This window comes from Nerophis ophidion, linkage group LG06, assembly GCF_033978795.1.
Source record: "Nerophis ophidion isolate RoL-2023_Sa linkage group LG06, RoL_Noph_v1.0, whole genome shotgun sequence".
Lineage (NCBI taxonomy): Eukaryota > Metazoa > Chordata > Actinopteri > Syngnathiformes > Syngnathidae > Nerophis > Nerophis ophidion.
The window spans coordinates 6,951,377-6,973,451 of NC_084616.1; the positions used below are offsets into that span (position 1 = coordinate 6,951,377).

The 22,075-nt window shown below is 43.9% G+C and overlaps 2 protein-coding genes and 1 long non-coding RNA gene across 3 annotated transcripts; all 3 read right to left on the reverse strand.

Moving 5' to 3' along the window:
• Positions 1-585: 585 nt before the first annotated feature.
• Positions 586-2,132, reverse strand: LOC133553871 (snaclec subunit B-like). The gene is made up of 7 exons (XM_061902211.1): positions 2,031-2,132; positions 1,882-1,944; positions 1,759-1,777; positions 1,590-1,675; positions 1,323-1,451; positions 946-1,051; positions 586-870 (listed from the first exon to the last, which is right to left on the reverse strand). The coding sequence occupies exons 2-7, from the start codon at positions 1,942-1,944 to the stop codon at positions 791-793; spliced, it is 483 nt and encodes a 160-aa protein (XP_061758195.1). The 5' UTR covers positions 2,031-2,132; the 3' UTR covers positions 586-790.
• Positions 2,133-12,041: 9,909 nt separating this feature from the next.
• On the reverse strand, positions 12,042-17,537 carry LOC133554118 (uncharacterized). Its single transcript, XR_009807062.1, has 3 exons — positions 17,495-17,537; positions 16,755-17,398; positions 12,042-12,339 (listed from the first exon to the last, which is right to left on the reverse strand). It is a non-coding gene; the product is annotated as an uncharacterized LOC133554118 (long non-coding RNA).
• Positions 17,538-20,141: 2,604 nt separating this feature from the next.
• Positions 20,142-21,637, reverse strand: LOC133554117 (snaclec subunit B-like). Its single transcript, XM_061902528.1, has 7 exons — positions 21,592-21,637; positions 21,443-21,505; positions 21,320-21,338; positions 21,151-21,236; positions 20,879-21,007; positions 20,502-20,607; positions 20,142-20,426 (listed from the first exon to the last, which is right to left on the reverse strand). The coding sequence occupies exons 2-7, from the start codon at positions 21,503-21,505 to the stop codon at positions 20,347-20,349; spliced, it is 483 nt and encodes a 160-aa protein (XP_061758512.1). The 5' UTR covers positions 21,592-21,637; the 3' UTR covers positions 20,142-20,346.
• Between the last annotated feature and the right edge of the window lie 438 nt (positions 21,638-22,075).

Consider the following 22,075-nt stretch of genomic DNA (forward strand, 5'->3'; position numbering starts at 1 on the left):
AGCCGCTGCTCCTTCACATCGAGAGGAGCCAGATGAGGTGGTTCGGGCATCGGGTCAGGATGCCACCCGAAAGCCTCCCTAGGGAGGTGTTTAGGGCACGTCCAACCGGTAGGAGGCCACGGGGAAGACCCAGGACACGTTGGGAAGACTATGTCTCCCGGCTGGCCTGGGAACGCCTCGGGATCCCCTGGGAAGAGCTAGACGAAGTGGCTGGGGAGAGGGAAGTCTGGGTTTCCCTGCTAAGGCTGTTGCCCCTGCGACCCGACCTCGGATAAGCGGAAGATGATGGATGGATGGATAGGCAAAATAGGGCGGGTTGCCATTCTAAATGAATTGTAATTGTGAAAAATATAGACTATTTTCAAAAAAAAATGTTCTGTTTAACCACTAATGGTAATAAGGTAGCCAGTGGTGTTATTATTGTTTTTGCTTTAAAATACGTGACTGTGAAGAAGTATTTTAAAAAAAAAATGCTAAATTGCACAAAATTCCAATTGATCTTCACGGACAAAGTTGTCATTTCATATAATGAAGCAATGCTCAAGTTCAGAATTGGTTGAGTGGAAAATAAGACACAAATACATATTTACATGCAGACAGCTTCCTTTATTTAGTAGAAAGATGGTGTTTCAGTTTCAAATGTGTTGCACTAACATTCAACAACTGAACAGCGTAGGAGAAAAAACATATTTGATAGTCAACCCAGAAACACAAAGTATTATATCTTGTGAGTACACTCGCTGTGATGAGTGAAAGACATTGTTATAGAAGATAAGATGATATGGTTTGATTAGAAAGTGTAGTCACAGCACGCCTCTCTGATGCAAACGTATGGAAATGGGTAAGTACAGTCCTCACCTTCCCATGATTCTAGAAAAAAAAAAGTTTTCAGAGTGACATTACAGTTAATTGCAACTAAATTAGATTCACTGATTATACTTATACCGGTGGTGGCGTCAGAATCAATAACCACACATCCATCCGTAGGAAGTATTGTTGGAAAGTCACTAAATCCGAAGGGTTTGCCATCAGTCCAAAGAAAGATTCCCGTCTGGAAGTCAAAGTCACATTTGAATGAGTCACTCCTGAAGAGAACAACTGCATGCCATTTTATCTACTGCTCTTTTGTCACAATATTTTACATCTTGATTGTGTTACAAATATGATCAGCATGGTACAGTATCATTATGAAACCCTCAGCTCTACACCTCCTATTGTCACCTTTTTGCCCTGATTTAGTATGGAGGATACATTTATTTGATAGGTGCCAATAAATTATTCCACTGACTAGGAGACAACTTTGACATTGTTAAATGTTTCACCTCAATGTGATCACTGAGTCCAATCCAGGCTTCATCTACACCCGCCTCATTGACCAGGTCTTGAACGACGGAATTTTTCACCACACTGGTGATTGAGGCCAGATTCCCACCAAGAATGTTGCAGACACTCTAATGGTAGGAACAGAGTGAAAAGGTAGATTAGATTCATTCCATCGTATAGTTGGAATATTTTGATAAATGAACAGGTGGCTCAGCAGCCCCTGGTGTATAAATACTTTACGACTACATTGTGACATTCTTTCATACCTCTGCATCCAAAAAGGACCTTTCGTCATCTCTGACGATGTAACAGTGATCATCCAACTGAGTCCATCCCTCGGGACAGCAAACTTCTGCAACACAATTGTTATTTTCGGACTGAATAACATCAAATAAGTCATCGTTAATTGAAAAAAAAGTGGTCACGGCTACCAACCTCTGCTAGGACGAGACCACTGTGTAGAAGGTAAGAACAGAGCATTTACAAACATGAAGACAGCAGACAATGCAAGAAAATAATACATGTTTATTGAAGTCAGCAGGTGAGATTGTGACTTACAGCTCCGGTCATCAGTCCACTGATCCCACAAAGGAGGAAAAACATGCGAGGAGAAAACGCCATCTGTGCAAGGATAGACAAACACTATTATATTGAACATGCCGTCAAATAGACTTCGAAAAGTCGCTTGTAAAGTTGCAGTGTGTTACCTTTGAAGTTTTCAGGGCTGTTGGATGCTGAACCTGGGACAACTAAGAGCCATCCTTTTATTTGCTAGCTTGACGCAGCCCTGGAATGATCCGTATGTTAATTATGGACAGGAGTCTGCAACAAGGAAATACTGAATAAAAGATAGTCACAAGTTGACGTAAATAATTGGTATGATTAACTTGAGCACAGTTTCACACCCAAACAATGAAACAAAGACACCATTGTTTTACTCGTCAAAGTCTTTTTTTTTTTACCATGAATTGATTAACGTGGACCCCGACTTAAACAAGTTGAAAAACTTATTCGGGTGTTACCATTTAGTGGTCAATTGTACGGAATATGTACTGTACTGTGCAATCTACTAATAAAAGTATCAATCAATCAATCAATTGTATGTACAGGATGCTTCACCTTACGTGGAACATACAATGTGGGACTATCTTGGTTGGAACTTTGCTTCAACATTGCATGGAAGTCAGTCACAGTCGTTCTCAGGATCGGCAGACCGGGGCGATGGTCTCCCTGTTCGTGAAGGTTGAAGGGTTTCTGTGCACACATTATGCACAGGCAGTGATCACATCACACAGCAGTGGTAGTTAGAGCCATGTGCATCAAAACAAACCTCCATTGAACTTTAGATAAAACTGAGCTAACACCAATGTCCCCGAAGCCCACCCGTGTCCAATAACTTATGTCCTGAGTTTGTAGCAATAAAACAATCTGCTGATATGTGCCAATGTGGAATAGTCTTACTACCAAATTCCTTGACCCAGACACATGCAATGAAGGTTTAGACTTTGTGCTTTTCCAAGTTTTGTTTTGTTGTGTAGAATGGCGTCTGGGGCACAATAGTTGGATATGTCTGGGAACGTATAATCCTTGATATCACTTGACGAATATTTTTTCGATAAACCGTAGAGGTCTATTTCATGCACAGTTTTATTTTTTGCCCGTATCTGTTTGAAACAAAAATATATACTCATTTAGTTCGCGAGCTGCTGGCTGTAAAACCACCATCTTGTCTTGGTTGACCACCACTGGTTTTCACTTCCGGGAAGAAGTCACGTGACGGAATACAAGCAATAGCTGGAGAAAAACCCACGCAAGAACAGGGAGAACATGCAAACTCTACTTAAAGGAGCCAACAGGGATTCGTGCTGACATGCTAACCACGAAGCCATAGTGCAGCATGGATCCTTTCCAGACTTTGACAAGTATCAGTTTGAACAAAAAAATACATCTTAGATCAAATGGGAAAGGAATGAAGTGTGTTTGCTTGTCTTTTGATGATGGGCTTATAACACCTGCTTGTAGACAGTAAATTGTGGACCGATGACATCTGATTGTTGTCTTAAAATTAGGGCTGGGCAACGATTACAATTTTGAATCGAAGTTAATCGCACTATTTCTCCGATTAATCGCGATTAACTGCATTGTATACGCAAAGCCCAATAATGAATTCAAAAGTAGTGTGTAGTGCACCTTTATTGGAATATTCTCCCACATGAACAAAAGCGCCAAAACATTTGTTGTGCAAACACAATTTAAATCAGTCCTTGTTAAACAGTAGCAGTTAAATAGCATATTTGATGAAAATCAACTCCAAAAATGTAAATACAAACATTGAAGCTTATTGCCACTGCCAGGGTATTTAAGTTATCCTGTTTGTTATGGAAAATAAATATAATCTACATACAAATCTCTGAGCCACAATCATAACATCTGAACAGGCAATTTCTGAGGTAACAGCAGAAACATTTTTTTTTATCAAAGATCTTATGTTTAAAAAAAACTATATTATAGGTAGTGGGCTGTTTTAGGGAATTTTGGATCAAATTATCCGTAGTAGCAATATTAATAATGTTGTGTTTATTCTGCGTAGTGCACTTAAAATAATTATGACCATATCTAGGAATTGATATGATGGGAATTTTCCGATTGTTTGCTTGGTGCTTTGATAAACTGAAGGCATCATATACATGGTACTATATTGTGATGTTATGAGCCAGGGAAAAAAAGAACTACCCTACCCAGCATGCAACAGGAGTGACGAGCATATAGGTTGTGTCGCCATGACGACATCTTGTATGTTGTGATATGCACGCTCTGAAAGCAAACGTTAAGAACTCAGCCAACACTCCTGGTCTGCATTATTCATAAATAGACAGACAACACATATACTCCGCTGCTTCACAGGCCGCTGGATGTAGACGGCAAAGTATTCCCATGCTAGCTAGCATGCGTCATTCAGTCCAAAACGGCCCGATCTATCCACATCCAGAATTGTCTGGCGGTCGTAAGTGATCCCGGAGTGACCACGCTGTAAGGCAGCCATGAAATTTGCAGAATTGTCCGGTATTTTTGCCAAATGTTGCATCTTTACCAAGAGCCCCTCGACGCCATCTTGTTAAGAAAAGGCGTTAACAAAATAAAAGCATGTAAACAACATACGCAAACGTGCGATAAAATAATTGTCGGAGTTAATAGATTGACGAGTTAACGCGTAATTAACGCATTAATTTGCCCACCCCTACTTAAAATACAATCAAAACACCCACACTCAGAACAAGTTGTCAATTCTCAATTAAAGTCTGGAAGTGGAGTAGAAACAAGTGTCAGTGAAGGAGACCAAAATATGATTTACTTGCAAATACAGACATTAGGGATGAAGGTGCTTGTTCCAGCTGTGCATTGTTGGACTGACCTAAACCACAGATGTTGCCTTCAGCTTTTTGTGGAGTTTTTGATGAAATGCCTCACCTGTCTGTGTAATCTGTGTGTAATTGCTGAGCAATCACTCACACAAAGGGTGATTACTGTCATTCAGATGTCTTTTCTCAGCACATCAAATCTGGTTTGGACAGAAAGTTTGCCAACTTCTGTCTTTCATGTTGTGCACTTCCAGCATCTGCAGCCGGGAATCTTTCCACTCTTTTACAAGTATCAGTTTGAACCAAAAATATATCCAAGATGTCTGTTTTCAGCACATCAAATCTAAAAAGAGCCCGTAGATCTGGTTTGGACAGAAAGTTTGCCAACTTCTGTCTTCCACGTTGTGCACTTCCAGCATCTGAGTCAGAGCTCTCAACAATGGCTGAGATGTAATGCCATCACAATCAAAATGCTTCCCACAAAAACACTGCATTGTTTTAAGGTCGTTACATGAAGTTTATTTTTTATTTAATACCATTCAGAATCTTTTCAATAAAACCATTAAACATTTATCTCAAGGTTCCTTTTAAATAGGACAAGAAAAGACTTGGCAAAAGTTGGTACTGAAAACGTCCTTTTGGCAAAACCAAGGTGAGGTTGGTGTCAATTGGCAGAAAAAAGAAACAAAAAAAATGTTTGTCGGACTATACAGGTGCACTTTAATCAATATGAAACATGTCTGAAAATATCACTTATTTCAGTTTTCAACAATTGAAAATGTGAATAGAAGGCATCCTCCCCATAGGGCGTACGCCCTCAGGAAGGAGATGAATACAATAACTGTAAGGCCTATGATTGGGAAGGGAATGTGTCTTCTTCTTGCTTCAAAGTTGATTCAGTTCAAGTGACTCGAGGGCAGGGATTGTCAAAGATCCATATTAGTATACTCCATCCATCCATCCATCATCTTCCGCTTATCCGAGGTCGGGTCGCGGGGGCAGCAGCCTAAGCAGGGAAACCCAGACTTCCCTCTCCCCAGCCACTTCGTCTAGCTCTTCCCGGGGGATCCCGAGGCGTTCCCAGGCCAGCCGGGAGACATAGTCTTCCCAACGTGTCCTGGGTCTTCCCCGTGGCCTCCTACCGGTTGGACGTGCCCTAAACACCTCCCTACGGAGGCGTTCGGGTGGCATCCTGACCAGATGCCCGAACCACCTCATCTGGCTCCTCTCGATGTGGAGGAGCAGCGGCTTTACTTTGAGTTCCTCCCGGATGGCAGAGCTTCTCCCCCTATCTCTAAGGGAGAGACCCAAACTCATTTGGGCCGCTTGTACCCGTGATCTTATCCTTTCGGTCATGACCCAAAGCTCATGACCATAGGTGAGGATGGGAACGTAGATCGACCGGTAAATTGAGAGCTTTGCCTTCCGGCTCAGCTCCTTCTTCACCACAACGGATCGGTACAACGTCCGCATTACTGAAGACGCCGCACCGATCCGCCTGTCGATCTCACGATCCACTCTTCCCTCACTCGTGAACAAGACTCCTAGGTACTTGAACTCCTCCACTTGGGGCAGGGTCTCCTCCCCAACCCGGAGATGGCACTCCACCCTTTTCCGGGCGAGAACCATGGACTCGGACTTGGAGGTGCTGATTCTGATTCCGGTCGCTTCACACTCGGCTGAGAACCGATCCAGCGAGAGCTGAAGATCCCGGTCAGATGAAGCCATCAGGACCACATCATCTGCAAAAAGCAGAGACCTAATCCTGCGGTCACCAAACCGGAACCCCTCAACGCCTTGACTGCGCCTAGAAATTCTGTCCATAAAAGTTATGAACAGAATGGGTGACAAAGGACAGCCTTGGCGGAGTCCAACCCTCACTGGAAATGTGTTCGACTTACTGCCGGCAATGCGGACCAAGCTCTGGCACTGATCGTATATACATTTATTTTGTTTTGGAAAACTGGTTTGCTTGTGTAATTTTCTACAACGACGGGCCCGTTTGTTCTTCTGACTGACTCTAACCACACAATAACTTGTGTACCGCCCTGCTGTCAGTGTTTCACAGCAGGCAGGTACGCTCCAGAAAAAAAATAATATAGACAGGAAATATTTATTCTGGTGGCCATGAATAATATCACACCCCTTGTTTTTAACATTAAAAAACATGTATTGATGTACACTTTGTGCTGTGTGGGTGCATGGTAGATTTTAAAGTACCATTGATTATTGTTACCCCACACTTTGCTTGTTTGAGTTCATGTTTGTAAAACACCACCATCTTGTGGAAAAAAATGCTCATTGCAGATAACCTGTTTATGTCCAATGGTGTTAGTAAGTAAGTAAGCAGGGTCATAACTAGGATTTGACAAAACCAAAAAAACCAAATCAAAATACTAATCTCTGTCCCTTGCTTTTTCTCTCGCTCTGTTTATATCAACATGTAGAAACATTTAAAATAGAATTAAATAATTGAATCAACAAAACATAAGCAGCTCAAGTAACAGTTTGGGTTTAATATTGTACTTTGGTTTATTGTTAAATTTAGGCAAAAAAAGTCCTTTATGATTGCCATAGAAAACCGCTGTGGTCAATAAGTATTCCTTATTAAAAAGTCTGCGGGCTATAGAGCGTTTTCCGTTCGGGCTCCAGTACTCTGGAATGCCCTCCCGGTAACAGTTCGAGATGCTACCTCAGTAGAAGCATTTAAGTCTCACCTTAAAACTCATCTGTATACTCTAGCCTTTAAATAGACCTCCTTTTTAGACCAGTTGATCTGCCGCTTCTTCTCTTTCTCCTATGTCCCCCCTCCCTTGTGGAGGGGGTCCGGTCCGATGACCATGGATGAAGTACTGGCTGTCCGGAGTCGAGACCCAGGATGGACCGCTCGTCGGGACCCAGGATGGACCGCTCGCCTGTATCGGTTGGGGACATCTCTACGCTGCTGATCCGCCTCCCCTTGGGATGGTTTCCTGTGGACGGGACTCTCGCTGATGTCTTGGATCCGCTTGAACTGAACTCTCGCGGCTGTGTTGGAGCCACTATGGATTGAACTTTCACAGTATCATGTTGGACCCGCTCGACATCCATTGCTTTCGGTCCCCTAGAGGGGGGGGGGTTGCCCACATCTGAGGTCCTCTCCAAGGTTTCTCATAGTCAGCATTGTCACTGGCGTCCCACTGGGTGTGAATTCTCCCTGCCCACTGGGTGTGAGTTTTCCTTGCCCTTTTGTGGGTTCTTCCGAGGATGTTGTAGTCGTAATGATTTGTGCAGTCCTTTGAGACATTTGTGATTTGGGGCTATATAAATAAACATTGATTGATTGATTGATCCTTCACATTCTGGAGCCTTGAAAAAATGAATAAAAAATACATAGTGGATTGCTCACTTGCAGAATAAGTTTGAACCAGATTATATGCTAAATAGTCTGCATGCAGTCAGAACTTTGACTGGCTGGCTAATAATATAAGATTAACCTAAAAAAAATGACAAGTTAGAGTTACATTTTTGATCGGACAATAAGTGAATATAATGCATAGACAATACATTTATCTGCATTATATGTATGCTTATGATCTACAATGACAGTAGTTGTACAGTATTTCTTTAATTGGAACTGTACAATGTGTAGTAAATGGTCTGTATTCATACTATACCTGGAATGGTACCCGAAGTGCTTTACAATATACATCCCCTTTACACATTCACATACACATTCACAAGCTGATGGCAAAGTATAGGTAGAAATGATCCCAAAAATAATATGTACATGCTAAAAATGCATTGCAACATGGGACTAGCTATCTGCAATGTGGCATCATTTGAAGAGACTATAAAGTAGGACTTAAATGGACTTCCGGTGAAGCATCAACTGTATAGGGCAGGGGTGCCCATTACGTCGATCGCGAGCTACCAGTCGACCGCGGGGGGTGTGTCAGTCCATCTCCAGCCAGGCTTTTAAAAAAAATAGACCTAAAAATGAGTGATCATCAATCTTCACCAAGACGTCACTTAAATGACATTCACGGTACCGGAGGGTCTTGTGAGATGACGCTGGCTGCTGCAAGATCATTATTATGAAAATATGACCGAGAGGAAGGCGAGAAACACTTTTTATTTCAACAGACTCTCGCGCCGTACCTTCCGTCAAAACTCTAAAGGCCGACTGCACATTTCCTATCTTCACAATAAAAGCCCTGCTTCATGCTGCCTGCGCTAACTAAATACAGAGTCTCGGAAAACTGGCGTGCACAAGTGATCCCTCAGAAAGCTGAGACTCTTATTTTGTTAGCGCAGGCAGCATGAAGCAGGGCTTTTATTGTGAAGATAGGAAATGTGCAGTCGGCCTTTAGAGTTTTGACGGAAGGGACGGCGCGAAAGTCTGTTGAAATAAAAAGTGTTTCTCGCCTTCCTCTCTGTCATTTTTTCATAATAATGATCTTGCAGCAGCCAGCGTCATCTCACAAGACCCTCGGGTGCCGTGAATGTCAATCAAGCAAGCTACGGAATTTGCCGCCAATGTTTTTCTTGTAAAGTCTATGGAAGCTGGATGAATTAGATGCCAAAAACCAACCACTTTCATGTGGTATTGTACAGAAAGGACAACTTTTTTTTTCTCCTCCATTTGAAAATGTGGGCGTTATCATCATTACTGTCTGATTCCAATCAATGCAAGTCATCAGAATCAGGTAATACACCAACTTATATTCTTGTCTTGGTGAAAGAAAGACATCTATATGTGTTACACATGCTTGTATTATCATTAAACACATTTAACTTGTTTATAAAAATGTCTCTTTCATAAATAAATAAATATAAATGATATATATAAATGAGGTAGATCCCCTCGAGTTGGTCAATTGAAAAGTAGCTCCCCTGCAGAAAAAGTGTGGGCACCCCTGGTCTAGGGCGTGCTTAGCGGGGGCTCAGTGGAATAGTGAGCTTTATGTTTTATTGGCACTTTTGCTAACACCAGCCGTCAACTCTACAACACTTTTACTGACATGTCCTGCATGTTTTCTTTGTTTTCATTGCGCCTGTGAATTGCGGGATGTCAGGCCGAAAGAAATCCGACCAGCCAGGCCGCACCAAGCCCCGCATCCAGACACTGATCCACTCGGTCCTTTTCCTAAGCACGACTCGGAACATGAACAAAATGCAAGCCGACGTCCTGGACAATCTTAAATCCGTTGTCAGAGGAGAGGTAGCAGCTGTTATGGAACCATTTGAGAGAATTCTCTCGTCCCATAGTGGGGCCACCGCCAGCCTGGAGCTCCCTGCCAATGCCATTGCTAACGAACTAAACGACCGCCGTACTAGCATCAACAAGTTAACTGCCATCGTAGATCTCCTCTCTAAAAAGATGATCTAGAGGTCCGCTTGAGGTGGAATAATATCCGAGTGCTGTGAGTTTCCCCGTCCTACTAAGTTCATCGCTACGTCCTTGCAGGATGTGCGTAAACTCAACAGACCTGCTGCATTGCTTCCACGGTTACGGACGGGCAGCGTGTTCAGGCACCGACTCTCACTCAGCCGGCAAAAATCAGGTGAGTTTTTCCACACACAATTGAGAAACAGAGTTTGCCTCATGTACTTGCTTTGCGGACTCATCGGGCTAAAAACAGAACCATGTGTGGGTCTGGTCGGCATGTGTGGTGGATTAAACGATCACGTTGCCTAAATTAGTTTTTTATTTGGGTAAGTAAAAAAAGGGGGGAGTACCTTTTAAGTTCGAACAAGTAAGAAGAGTAATGAGCGATAAAGTGAAAGTTAAACCTAGGATGGTCGAGCATTTTGTTTAAATGCTGAATGGCACCGCACAGACAGAAAAGAGAATCGATCCCTATTCTAAGGATCGGTAAGACAGAGGTGAATGAGTAATTGGTTGCGAGAATATAACTATATAATCATAGCATAATTGGAGTTTAAAACCTGCGCAGGTTTCATATTTTTAAGTGGAAGATGAAAGCTCGGATGAAGTTAACGTGGGCTCCGTGATTTATGGCACCTGTTGTAACAGCGGGTACACTTACGTTGTTTTTTTTTATTTGTGAGGTTACAGACTCTCATCTTTGTTATGTTTTTTTATGTTTAATTTGTGGACTATTCTCCAGAAGGGAGCGGTTGTCTTTGGAATTTTATTTAGTATTCGCCTGAGGTAACGGCAGGACTCAGCTATTTTATTTTGGTCTGTAGATTACTCTCCACGCTCTAAGGTACAGCCCCCGCACTTCTCTATTTATTCGGGAGTTCCCTAGTTAACATCACTAAGGCTGCTTCTGAAGGGAGGAGTAATGCAAGCAGCTCCAGTAGACACAATACGTGATTATTCAGAAGGGAAATGTGCTGACACTCATTTTTTTGCCCTTTCTCTCTTTTGTCTGCATTGAGGTACTCAAAGTCCGTCCTTGGCTGTCAGAAGGCTGTAAGACACAAACTGCTGCTGCGAGGCAACTTGCGGTGGAAGATAACAAGTTGTGTGCCTTTGCACGGATAGAAAAGTACAACTTGAGCACAATAGATAATAACTATAGCAACGGCCTTAAAGCACAAGAGTTGTGTGATAACTTATACATAATTATTCTAACATTTCCCTCCTCTTTATCACATAACTTCCCCAAAATCTTCTTATCCCTAATAACTTTTTCTTGCAATTTTCATTTTATAGTTAATTTCTGGAAACAGATCAGGTAGGTATCCTCATCATCAGATTCATCTTCCTTGTCGTCCGCCAGGTGGTGCATCTGAACAGTTTTTATCATCTGCTGGGCTAATCGCTGTGGTCATCAGACGGTTAAGCAGAGAACGCAGGCAGGGAATAAAACAACATCCACACAACGTCAGTTTTGCTGCAAACACAGCCATAGATACTAGAATTGATAATGCCAAGGACTTGTATCTGCCAAAGACATTCAACCACCCATCCAACAAAGATTTATCTATTCCAGAGTGTTCCTTCATTTTACCGTTGAGGGTCCGCAGCCCTTCCAGTGTCGGAGAGCCCCGCGTCTCGGTCTGCGCGGAGAAGATGAAAGCCCTCCAGTTGAACCACGCTGTCCGGGACACTCGTGCTCAGCCACGTCTCTTGAAGCACAAAACACAAGATGAGGAAAAGTCCTTGTTTCTTCTCATCAGCAACGCTAGCTTGTCCATCTTGATGTCTTGCCTAGGGTGTCCACAATAACCCACTGTTACTTCTCACAACTTTAATATGGAGTGATCGCCTAATGGAGATCACCCCCGCACACTCTCACGTTCACACCTTTCACACCTGTTTTACGGAAATTTCAGTTTGTACGGACTCCGCCGTCCTTCAGAAAATTGGCCTCTTCAGTTTTCGAATTTTTCAGTTTTGCCAAATTTTACGGAGTTTTCAGTTATTGTACACTCCGCTGTCCTTTTGATTCTTTGGCCTTTTTACCTGTTAGAGCTATGGATTCACAGGGTTTATTTATGCGCCATAACCCCCAGTCACACGCTTTTTCCTATGTAATTCAAGACGTACTGACTGAAATCTGCGTTCCTCCCCCTTGTCCTCGGTTTTCCCATCAATCCTCAGATCCCAGCCGGAGAGAAGAAAACCATCTCCTCAATGGGGAGATGGTTGTTGTAGCCATGGTCTGTCTATATTCCCCCCTCCTGCTCCATGTGTTGGAATCTGGGTCAAAGGACCAAGAAGATGTCAGGTTCTAACACCGAACTATCTATCAAACAAGACAACAAGCAAGGAATCAGGCAGAGGCAGAGTTCAATTTTGCTCACAAGGAGAAACGTTTGGGGCTGCACTCTCAGTTACTGTCTCCCACCATGCTCTAAGGTACAGCCCCACGCACTCCTCTATATATTCAGGAGTTCCCTTGTTAACATCACTGAGGCTGCCTCTAAAGGGAGGGGTCACACATTATGCAAAGCAGCTCCAGTACGCACAATACGTGACGGAATGTGCTGTGATTGCCTTGTCTCTGCTTTGTCTGCGTGCCGTTGTCTTATCTTTGTTGAGGTCCTGGTACGTCTTTGGCTGCTAGCGGGTTAAAACAAAGAAAACATCTGCGACGAGGCCTCCCTTCGTATGCCGTGGAAGATAACAAGTTGTGTGCCCTTGCACGAAGCAGAAAAGGTCACAATATATAATAACTATAGCAACGGCCTTTGAACAGTAGAGTTGTGTGATAACTTATACATAATTATTATACCACATAGCAAAGCACATATACATATTACAACATACATTTTGAGATATCTAGCAACAGAGGAGAGGGAGTGGGGGTCACAGTGGCAGGCTGCAGCTCTTCAGGCGCTACCTATCTGCCCATCACCCCTAAGAGATTCGCGCCAAGGGCATTGGATGAGGGGTGGGGTATGTGTGTCTGCCATTCATTTTGGTGGATGCATTTGTGTGTGTGTAAGCCTGCTGCGTGTTTCTGTTCCGTGGCCTTGATGTTGTGCAGCCGATAGTCAGTCAACAACAACAACAACAGGTGTGTGTGTGTGTGTGTCCAGAAGAGACAAGAAGGGAGTTTTTTGTGTCTTCGCCGCACTGTCCTTTGGGAGAGTCTCGAATACAGGGAAACAGTCCAAGTTCAAATGTTTTGTATGCGAGTGAAAATAAAATTTGCTTTTCACTCTAAATTGTCTATGACTGATCCTCAAAATTCATTCTGCGGTGCAGAAAGTCCGATGTTATCCAAATCACAAGAGTGTCCACAGTTCTTCCCACATCCTGGAATCATTTGTGGCAGCTTTGGGCTACTTTGAAGACTGCCAGCAACTTCCAATTTGTCCACAAACCAGAGCAATGCTTACTCCAATCAGCAGAGGTCCTGTTGTCATAATTCCCAATAGGTAGATATCTTCACGTCCTCGACAGAAAAGGGTCGCCAGGCACACAGCACTCCTTCTTCTCCCAAGAGTCCATCGTGTGTCCAGCAACAACCGCTTGGTCCCGACAAGCAGGTTCCCCCAAACCAGAGATCTTGTACATTTCATTGAGGCCAGTTAAATAGTTCCAATGTTTAGATTTGGAGAGCAGTGCAAAAAGAGGCAACAAGAAAGATACGACAAAACAAAAACAAAGAAGCAAGCAGGAGAGATAAGGGAGAGGAAAAGAGTGCCAGTGAGAAAGATGCAGGAAATCTGAAATCAGCGCACAGGTTGGAGGATTTTAATATCCTTAAACAGAGGAGAAGCAGTCGTCCATATAAAGGTTCTCAAACATAATCAAACCTCGAGCACTGAGGAACAGGCGAGGCAGGCATAAATAGCCGCCTGATTGGCAACTGCAACCAGGTGTGCCAGGCTGCCAATCAGGGACAGGTGAGGGGAACGAGTGCTCAGGGAAAAATGCAGGAAGTGCAACAAAAATAAGAGCGCTGACAGGAAATAAACACCAAACAAGTATTCAACTTGCTAAAAAAATTCCTTCAGTTCAACTTACTCGAGGGCAGCGGTTCTCAAACTTACTTTTCAAAGGTCCATATTTACTTTCTATTAGGGTCCAGAACAATTTGTAATGACATATTTTTCATGTTTTCAAAAATATATGTTTCTATGTTCTATGGGGGACGGCGTGGTGCAGTTAGAAGAGTGGCCGTGCCAGCAACTTGAGTGTTCCTGGTTCGATCCCCAGCTTCTACCAACCTTGTCACGTCCGTTGTGTCCTTGAGCAAGACACTTCACCCTTGCTCCTGATGGGCGGTGGTTAGCGGCTTGCATGGGAGCTCCCGCCATCATTGTGTGAATCAATCAATCAATCATCAATCAATGTTTATTTATATAGCCCCAAATCACAAATGTCTCAAAGGACTGCACAAATCATTACGACTACAACATCCTCGGAAGAACCCACAAAAGGGCAAGGAAAACTCACACCCAGTGGGCAGGGAGAATTCACATCCAGTGGGACGCCAGTGACAATGCTGACTATGAGAAACCTTGGAGAGGACCTCAGATGTGGGCAACCCCCCCCCCCCCCCCCCCTCTAGGGGACCGAAAGCAATGGATGTCGAGCGGGTCTAACATGATACTGTGAAAGTTCAATCCATAGTGGCTCCAAGACAGCAGTGAGAGTCCCGTCCACAGGAAACCATCTCAAGCGGATCAGCAGCGTAGAGATGTCCCCAACCGATACAGGCGAGCGGTCCATCCTGGACCTAGTGTCAAACATTTTGAAAAAACTCTATACAAGTATAACCCATTTCCCACATATGTTAAAACAACATACAAAAAAGTGTGACTAGAGCAATATCAACACCAGCCAAATAATGTTATGTACGTGAAGACAAGAAGAAGACGACACCACGAAACACGTAAGGTTACCAGGTTTATTGGAACCTCTGATGATTTTGTGGGATGTGTATGCTACTCTAATTGTTGGTTGCAGGATTAAGTGTGAAGTTATCAATCAATCAATGTTTATTTATATAGACCCAAATCACAAATGTCTCAAAGGACTGCACAAATCATTACGACTACAACATCCTTGGAAGAACCCACAAAAGGGCAAGGAAAACTCACACCCAGTGGGCAGGGAGAATTCACATCCAGTGGGACGCCAGTGACAATGCTGACTATGAGAGTTAACCATGTGAATGAAACAAGAGGGTGTTGTACATGCGGCAGGAGAAGACTTAGCACGTTCCTTGATGAATACTTCAGCGAGGTCATGGTAGCATTCAGGAATGGTAGGGAGATCGATCTTGTGGTTTGAGGATAGTGTAGTCTTGCGAGAGCCCGAAGCGGACTTCAAGCAATTCGCGTGACAGGGAGTGGTCCAGGCCATTATCTCTCCGATGATCCAAGAAATGTGAGGGTCATGTTGCCGCAACCAAGCTCTACTTAAGACCACAGGAGTGAAAGGGGCCTCCAAAACCCAAAAACGGATGGTCTCTGAATGGTTTCCAGACATTGTAAGAAGCAGCGTTTCAGAACGGTGTTAAATAGGACCCAATGGACGTCCGTCCGGAGCCTGACCAGGAAGGTCCTTATCCAAGGATACCAGAGGGATATTATTTTGTTTGACAAAACCGTAGTCCAAAAGACTATCGTCCGCCCCGGAGTCCAAAAAAACCTTAACTGCCACTCTTTTGTCATTCCAAGTTAAGGACGCGGAAAACAGAATGCCCGGGTTGTCTTGTCCCTGGGGAAAAATCGAATGGCTCACCAGGATCCCCCTTGATGGTGAGCCTGGTCTTTTTCCCGGGACGGACAGTAGCAGATAATGTGTCCTGCGCCCCCACAGTACAGACAGAGACGTTGCCTCATCCTTCTCTCCCTCTCCTCCGTCCCCAAACGGGTTCTACCCACTTGCATGGGTTCGGGCGTAGGAACCGCAACTGGTAATGGGTTCGGTTGTCCTCCAAATGGCTGGAAGACGGAAGAAGGAGTCGTGGTCTGGTTTCTTCTGGGGACGCTCCGGGATCTCTCGGTTGCTCGCTCAACTAGTCTCTGGTCGTACTGAAGGGCCAAGTCAATGAGGGCTCTGCAAGAGGTTGGTCTATCCCTCAGCAGACTGTCCTTAATTTCCTCAGAGAGTCCCTGACAAACAGCAATTTGGAGCGCTTTCGTTCCAGCCGCTGTCTGCCGCAATGGTCCGAAACTCGAGGGTGTAAGCTAACACTGAGCGAGTTCCTTGTTGGATGGTGTGCAGACGTCCTGCGGCATTACCCCCATCCTTGGGGTGGTCAAACACGGCCAAAAATTAGTCGGTGCCAAGGCCTAGTGACTTGTCCAAAGCTGCAGTAGCCCACTTGAGAGCGGGTCCGGTAAGCAGCGAAAAAATAAATGCTATTTTTTTCCCCATCAGTGCAAAAAAATTAACTCGCACTGCACCAAAAAACCTCTACATAGTTCGAAATTACCCTTAAAAGTGCTAGGACTAGCAAACTTGGGCACTCGGCTAAGCGAAGCGCTAGCTGAGCTAGTAGCTGGTGTAGCATGCTGTCCTGTTACCAAGTCTTGAGAAGGTTTGGGGCCTAACTGGTCCAACTTATTATACAACTTGGCGAAGGCGTCTTGTACATTTTCCTCGAGTGCTTCAAAACGATTCTGATGTGTCTTAAGAACTGCGCACATTACCTCCAAGTCCGGGCTTCGTGGGCTCCGAGTCTGGGGAGCGAGTCTCGACTGGGGGGGTGTCGTCTGGTTCCGACATGGTTGGCCGGAACGTACTGTTTTGTACGTGAAGACTGGAAGGAGACGACACCACGAAAGACGTGAGGTTACCAGGTTTATTGTAACCTATGATGATTGTGTGGGATGTGTATGCTACTCTTAGTATTGGTTGCAGGATTAAGTGTGAAGTTAACCATGTGAATGAAACAAGAGGATGTTGTGCATGCGTGTTGAATGAAACTTTTGTCAGGACAAGCGAAGTGAAGTGAAGTGAATTATATTTATATAGCGCTTTTCTCTAGTGACTCAAAGCGCTTTACATAGTGACACCCAATATCTAAGTTACATTTAAACCAGTGTGGGTGGCACTGGAAGCAGGTGGGTAAAGTGTCTTGCCCAAGGACAGAACGGCAGTAACTAGGATGGCACAAGCGGGAATCGAACCTGCAACTCTCAAGTTGCTGACACGGTCACTCTACCAACCGAGCTATGCCGCCCCAAGGAGGATTAGGCACAAGGAAGATCCGGGGACAGGTAGGGAGTCGAGGGCAGGCGGCAAGCAAACAAGGTCCGAGTCCAGGCGAGTGATCGAGGATCGAGGGAGGCAACTGCAAGGAGGACAACGGACAAGTCAATGAGGCCAAAGGCACAAGACAAAAGAAGGCGAGGACAACGAGAGGGAAGCCAGAGACGTATATGCTTACTACTAGAGTGACTGGATTTGATGCTGTTCCCTTGATTGCTGCCAGGAGCTCTGATGACAGGCAGCCTGCAGCTGCGGCGAAGCGTGGGCGTGGTGCGATGGGCGCGTGCGGGGGCGTGTACTGGCATGCTGCCAGAAGGAGTGTGGGAATCTGCTGTGGAAGAATCTTGGGGTCGAATCCGCGCCGTGACAAATAACTTTTTTAGTAACCTCACACTATTCTCTCTTTAAAGTACAGAATGACTTAAGAAGATTTTATTTTTTGTTATCTTCAACTGCATGTCAGGTAGATACATCCTTTGGAAGTTGCCCTTGTTTGTGTCACAATGGCAGTCGTCTCAGGCACAACAGTTTTGTGGCCAAATGAAGCCGTATTTCAAAGCCTATTCTTCTTTAAATTCTTTTTTTTTTGGTCCACATTCCTTTTTCTCGCAAAATCTTGACATTTTCTTAACTTCTTTATTGTGTTTAAGATTATTAGTTTGCTGGCGTAGCTGGGGCAGCACGGTAGGACAGGGGTTTGTGCGCGTGCCTCACAATACGAAGGTCCTGGGTTTGATCCTGCGCTCGGGATCTTTCTGTGTGGAGTTTGCATGTTCTCCCCGTGAGTGCGTGGATTCCCTCCGGGTACTCCGGCTTCCTCCCACCTCCAAAGACATGCACCTGGGGATAGGCCCCTCCCACCTCCAAAGACATGCACCTGGGGATAGGCCCCTCCCACCTCCAAAGACATGCACCTGGAGATAGGCCCCTCCCACCTCCAAAGACATGCACCTGGGGATAGGCCCCTCCCACCTCCAAAGACATGCACCTGGGGATAGGCCCCTCCCACCTCCAAAGACATGCACCTGGGGATAGGCCCCTCCCACCTCCAAAGACATGCACCTGGGGATTGGTTGATTGGCAACACTAAATTGTCCTATCCATCCACTTTTACCGCTTGTCCCTTTTGGGGTTGCATTCTATTTCGTAAATAAAAGTCTGCTTACAGCGGAGACAATGTGAGGTCCTCTACTCTGCCCAAAAAAACTCCCAAAATATTCAATTTACATTTGGTGACTTCAATATTAAGAAGTATTAGTGATATTGTTGTTATAAGCGCTAACGCAGACAAGTTTTTTATAGTGGCGCCCAAAGTCAACATTTGTCGACCGATCAGCTGCTTTTCCGTTTCCTTGCCCGTCAAACTTTATTGTAGATCATAGATCATGCATCTCACCTGGACAGTAGAAGGAGGAGGAAGTATTCCAACAAGTTGGTACACTTTGACAGCCAATTTAAGACTTGGCAAGAACGACACAGAAAAAGGCTTGGTTCCAACCCCCTTTTTCTTTGCGAGGATCAGGAGTCATTCTTTATCAAAATAGAAATATATGAACATCCTAGCAGTCAGCATCCTAATGGCAGATTGGACATTGACATTGTACAGTAAGTGATGTTTTATTATGTTTGTTGGTTCTCATGAAGTCTGCAGTGAGAAATAATCAGTGATGTTGAAGAAAAAGGCGACCGTCGTCATGCGTTTTTGAAATTAATGTGCTGCGTATGCTTAAAATGATCAGAGTACATAAATATCAAATGTTGTTATAAATGCTTCTGTTATCATGTATCATCATGTATATAAAATCTTATTGGAGGTGTTTGGGTGTTTTTAAGGGCTTTAGCATTAGCGCTTATAACAACAATATCACTAAAAGGTTGGAGTGCCATCTCCGGGGTGGGGAGGAGACCCTGCCCCAAGTGGAGGAGTTCAAGTACCTAGGAGTCTTGTTCACGAGTGAGGGAAGAGTGGATCGTGAGATCGACAGGCGGATCGGTGCGGCGTCTTCAGTAATGCGGACGTTGTACCGATCCGTTGTGGTGAAGAAGGAGCTGAGCCGGAAGGCAAAGCTCTCAATTTACCGGTCGATCTACGTTCCCATCCTCACCTATGGTCATGAGCTTTGGGTCATGACCGAAAGGATAAGATCACGGGTACAAGCGGCCGAAATGAGTTTGGGTCTCTCCCTTAGAGATAGGGTGAGAAGCTCTACCATCCGGGAGGAACTCAAAGTAAAGCCGCTGCTCCTTCACATGGAGAGGAGCCAGATGAGGTGGTTCGGGCATCTGGTCAGGATGCCACCCGAACGCCTCCCTAGGGAGGTGTTTAGGGCACGTCCAGCTGGTAGGAGGCCACGGGGAAGACCCAGGACACGTTGGGAAGACTATGTCTCCCGGCTGGCCTGGGAACGCCTCGGGATCCCCCGGGAAGAGCTAGACGAAGTGGCTGGGGAGAGGGAAGTCTGGGTTTCCCTGCTTAGGCTGTTGCCCCCGCGACCCGACCTCGGATAAGCGGAAGATGATGGATGGATGGATAGGCAAAATAGGGCAAGTTGCCATTTTAAATTAATTGTAATTGTGACAAATATAGACTATTTTCAAAAAAAATTTGTTCTGTTCAACTACTAATGGTAATAAGGTAGCCAGTGGTGTTATTATTGTTTTTGCTTTAAAAAACGTGACTGTGAAGAAGTATTTAAAAAAACTAAAAAAAACGCTAAACTGCACAAAATTCCAATTGTTCTTCACGGACAAAGTTGTCATTTCATATAATGAAGCAATGCTCAAGTTCAGAATTGGTTGAGTGGAAAATAAGACACAAATACATATTTACATGCAGACAGCTTCCTTTATTTAGTAGAAAGAAGGTGTTTCAGTTTCAAATGTGTTGCACTAACATTCAACAACTGAACAGAGTAGGAGAAAAAACATATTTGATAGTCAACCCAGAAACACAAAGTATTATATCTTCTGAGTACACTCGCTGTGATGAGTGAAAGACATTGTTATAGAAGATAAGATGATATGGTTTGATTAGAAAGTGTGGTCACAGCACGCCTCTCTGATGCAAACGTATGGAAATAGGTAAGTACAGTCCTCACCTTCCCATGATTCTAGAAAAAAAAAAGTTTTCAGAGTGACATTACAGCTAATCTCTAATAAATTAGATTCATTGATTATACTTATACCGGTGGTGGCGTCAGAATCAATAACCACACATCCATCCGTAGGAAGCTCTGTTGGAAAGTCACTAAATCCGAAGGGTTTGCCATCAGTCCAAAGAAAGGTTCCCGTCTGGAAGTCAAAGTCACATTTGAATGAGTCACTCCTGAAGAGAACAACTGCATGCCATTTTATCTACTGCTCTTTTGTCACAATATTTTACATCTTGATTGTGTTACAAATATGATCAGCATGGTACAGTATCATTATGAAACCCTCAGCTCTACACCTCCTATTGTCACCTTTTTGCCCTGATTTAGTATGGAGGATACATTTATTTGATAGGTGACAATAAATTATTCCACTGACTAGGAGACAACTTTGACATTGTTAAATGTTTCACCTCAATGTGATCACTGAGTCCAATCCAGGCTTCCTCTACACCCGCCTCATTGACCAGGTCTTGAACGACGGAATTTTTCACCACACTGGTGATTGAGGCCAGATTCCCACCAAGAATGTTGCAGACACTCTAATGGTAGAAACAGAGTGGAAAAAGTAGATTAGATTCATTCCATCGTATAGTTGGAATATTTTGATAAATGAACAAACAGGTGGCTCAGCAGCCCCTGGTGTATAAATACTTTACGACTACATTGTGACATTCTTTCATACCTCTGCATCCAAAAAGGACCTTTCGTCATCTCTGACGATGTAACAGTGATCATCCAACTGAGTCCATCCCTCGGGACAGCAAACTTCTGCAACACAATTGTTATTTTCGGAATGAATAACATCAAATAAGTCATTGTTAATTGAAAAAAAAGTGCTCACGGCTACCAACCTCTGCTAGGACGAGACCACTGTGTAGAAGGTAAGAACAGAGCATTTACAAACATGAAGACAGCAGACAATGCAAGAAAATAATACATGTTTATTGAAGTCAGCAGGTGAGATTGTGACTTACAGCTCCGGTCATCAGTCCACTGATCCCACAAAGGAGGAAAAACATGCGAGGAGAAAACGCCATCTGTGCAAGGATAGACAAACACTATTATATTGAACACGCCGTCAAATAGACTTCGAAAAGTCGCTTTTAAAGTTGTAGTGTGTTACCTTTGAAGTTTTCAGGGCTGTTGGATGCTGAACAACTAAGAGCCATCCTTTTATTTGCTAGCTTGACGCAGCCCTGGAATGATCTGTATGTTAATTATGGACAGGAGTCTGCAACAAGGAAATACTGAATAAAAGATAGTCACAAGTTGATGTAAATAATTGGTATAATTAACTTGAGCACAGTTTCACACCCAAACAATGAAACAAAGACACCATTGTTTTCCTCGTCAAAGTCTTTTTTTTTTACCATGAATTGATTAACGTGGACCCCGACTTAAACAAGTTGAAAAACTTATTCGGGTGTTACCATTTAGTGGTCAATTGTACGGAATATGTACTGTACTGTGCAATCTACTAATAAAAGTATCAATCAATCAATCAATTGTATGTACAGGATGCTTCACCTTATGTGGAACATACAATGTGGGACTATCTTGGTTGGAACTTTGCTTCAACATTGCATGGAAGTCAGTCACAGTCGTTC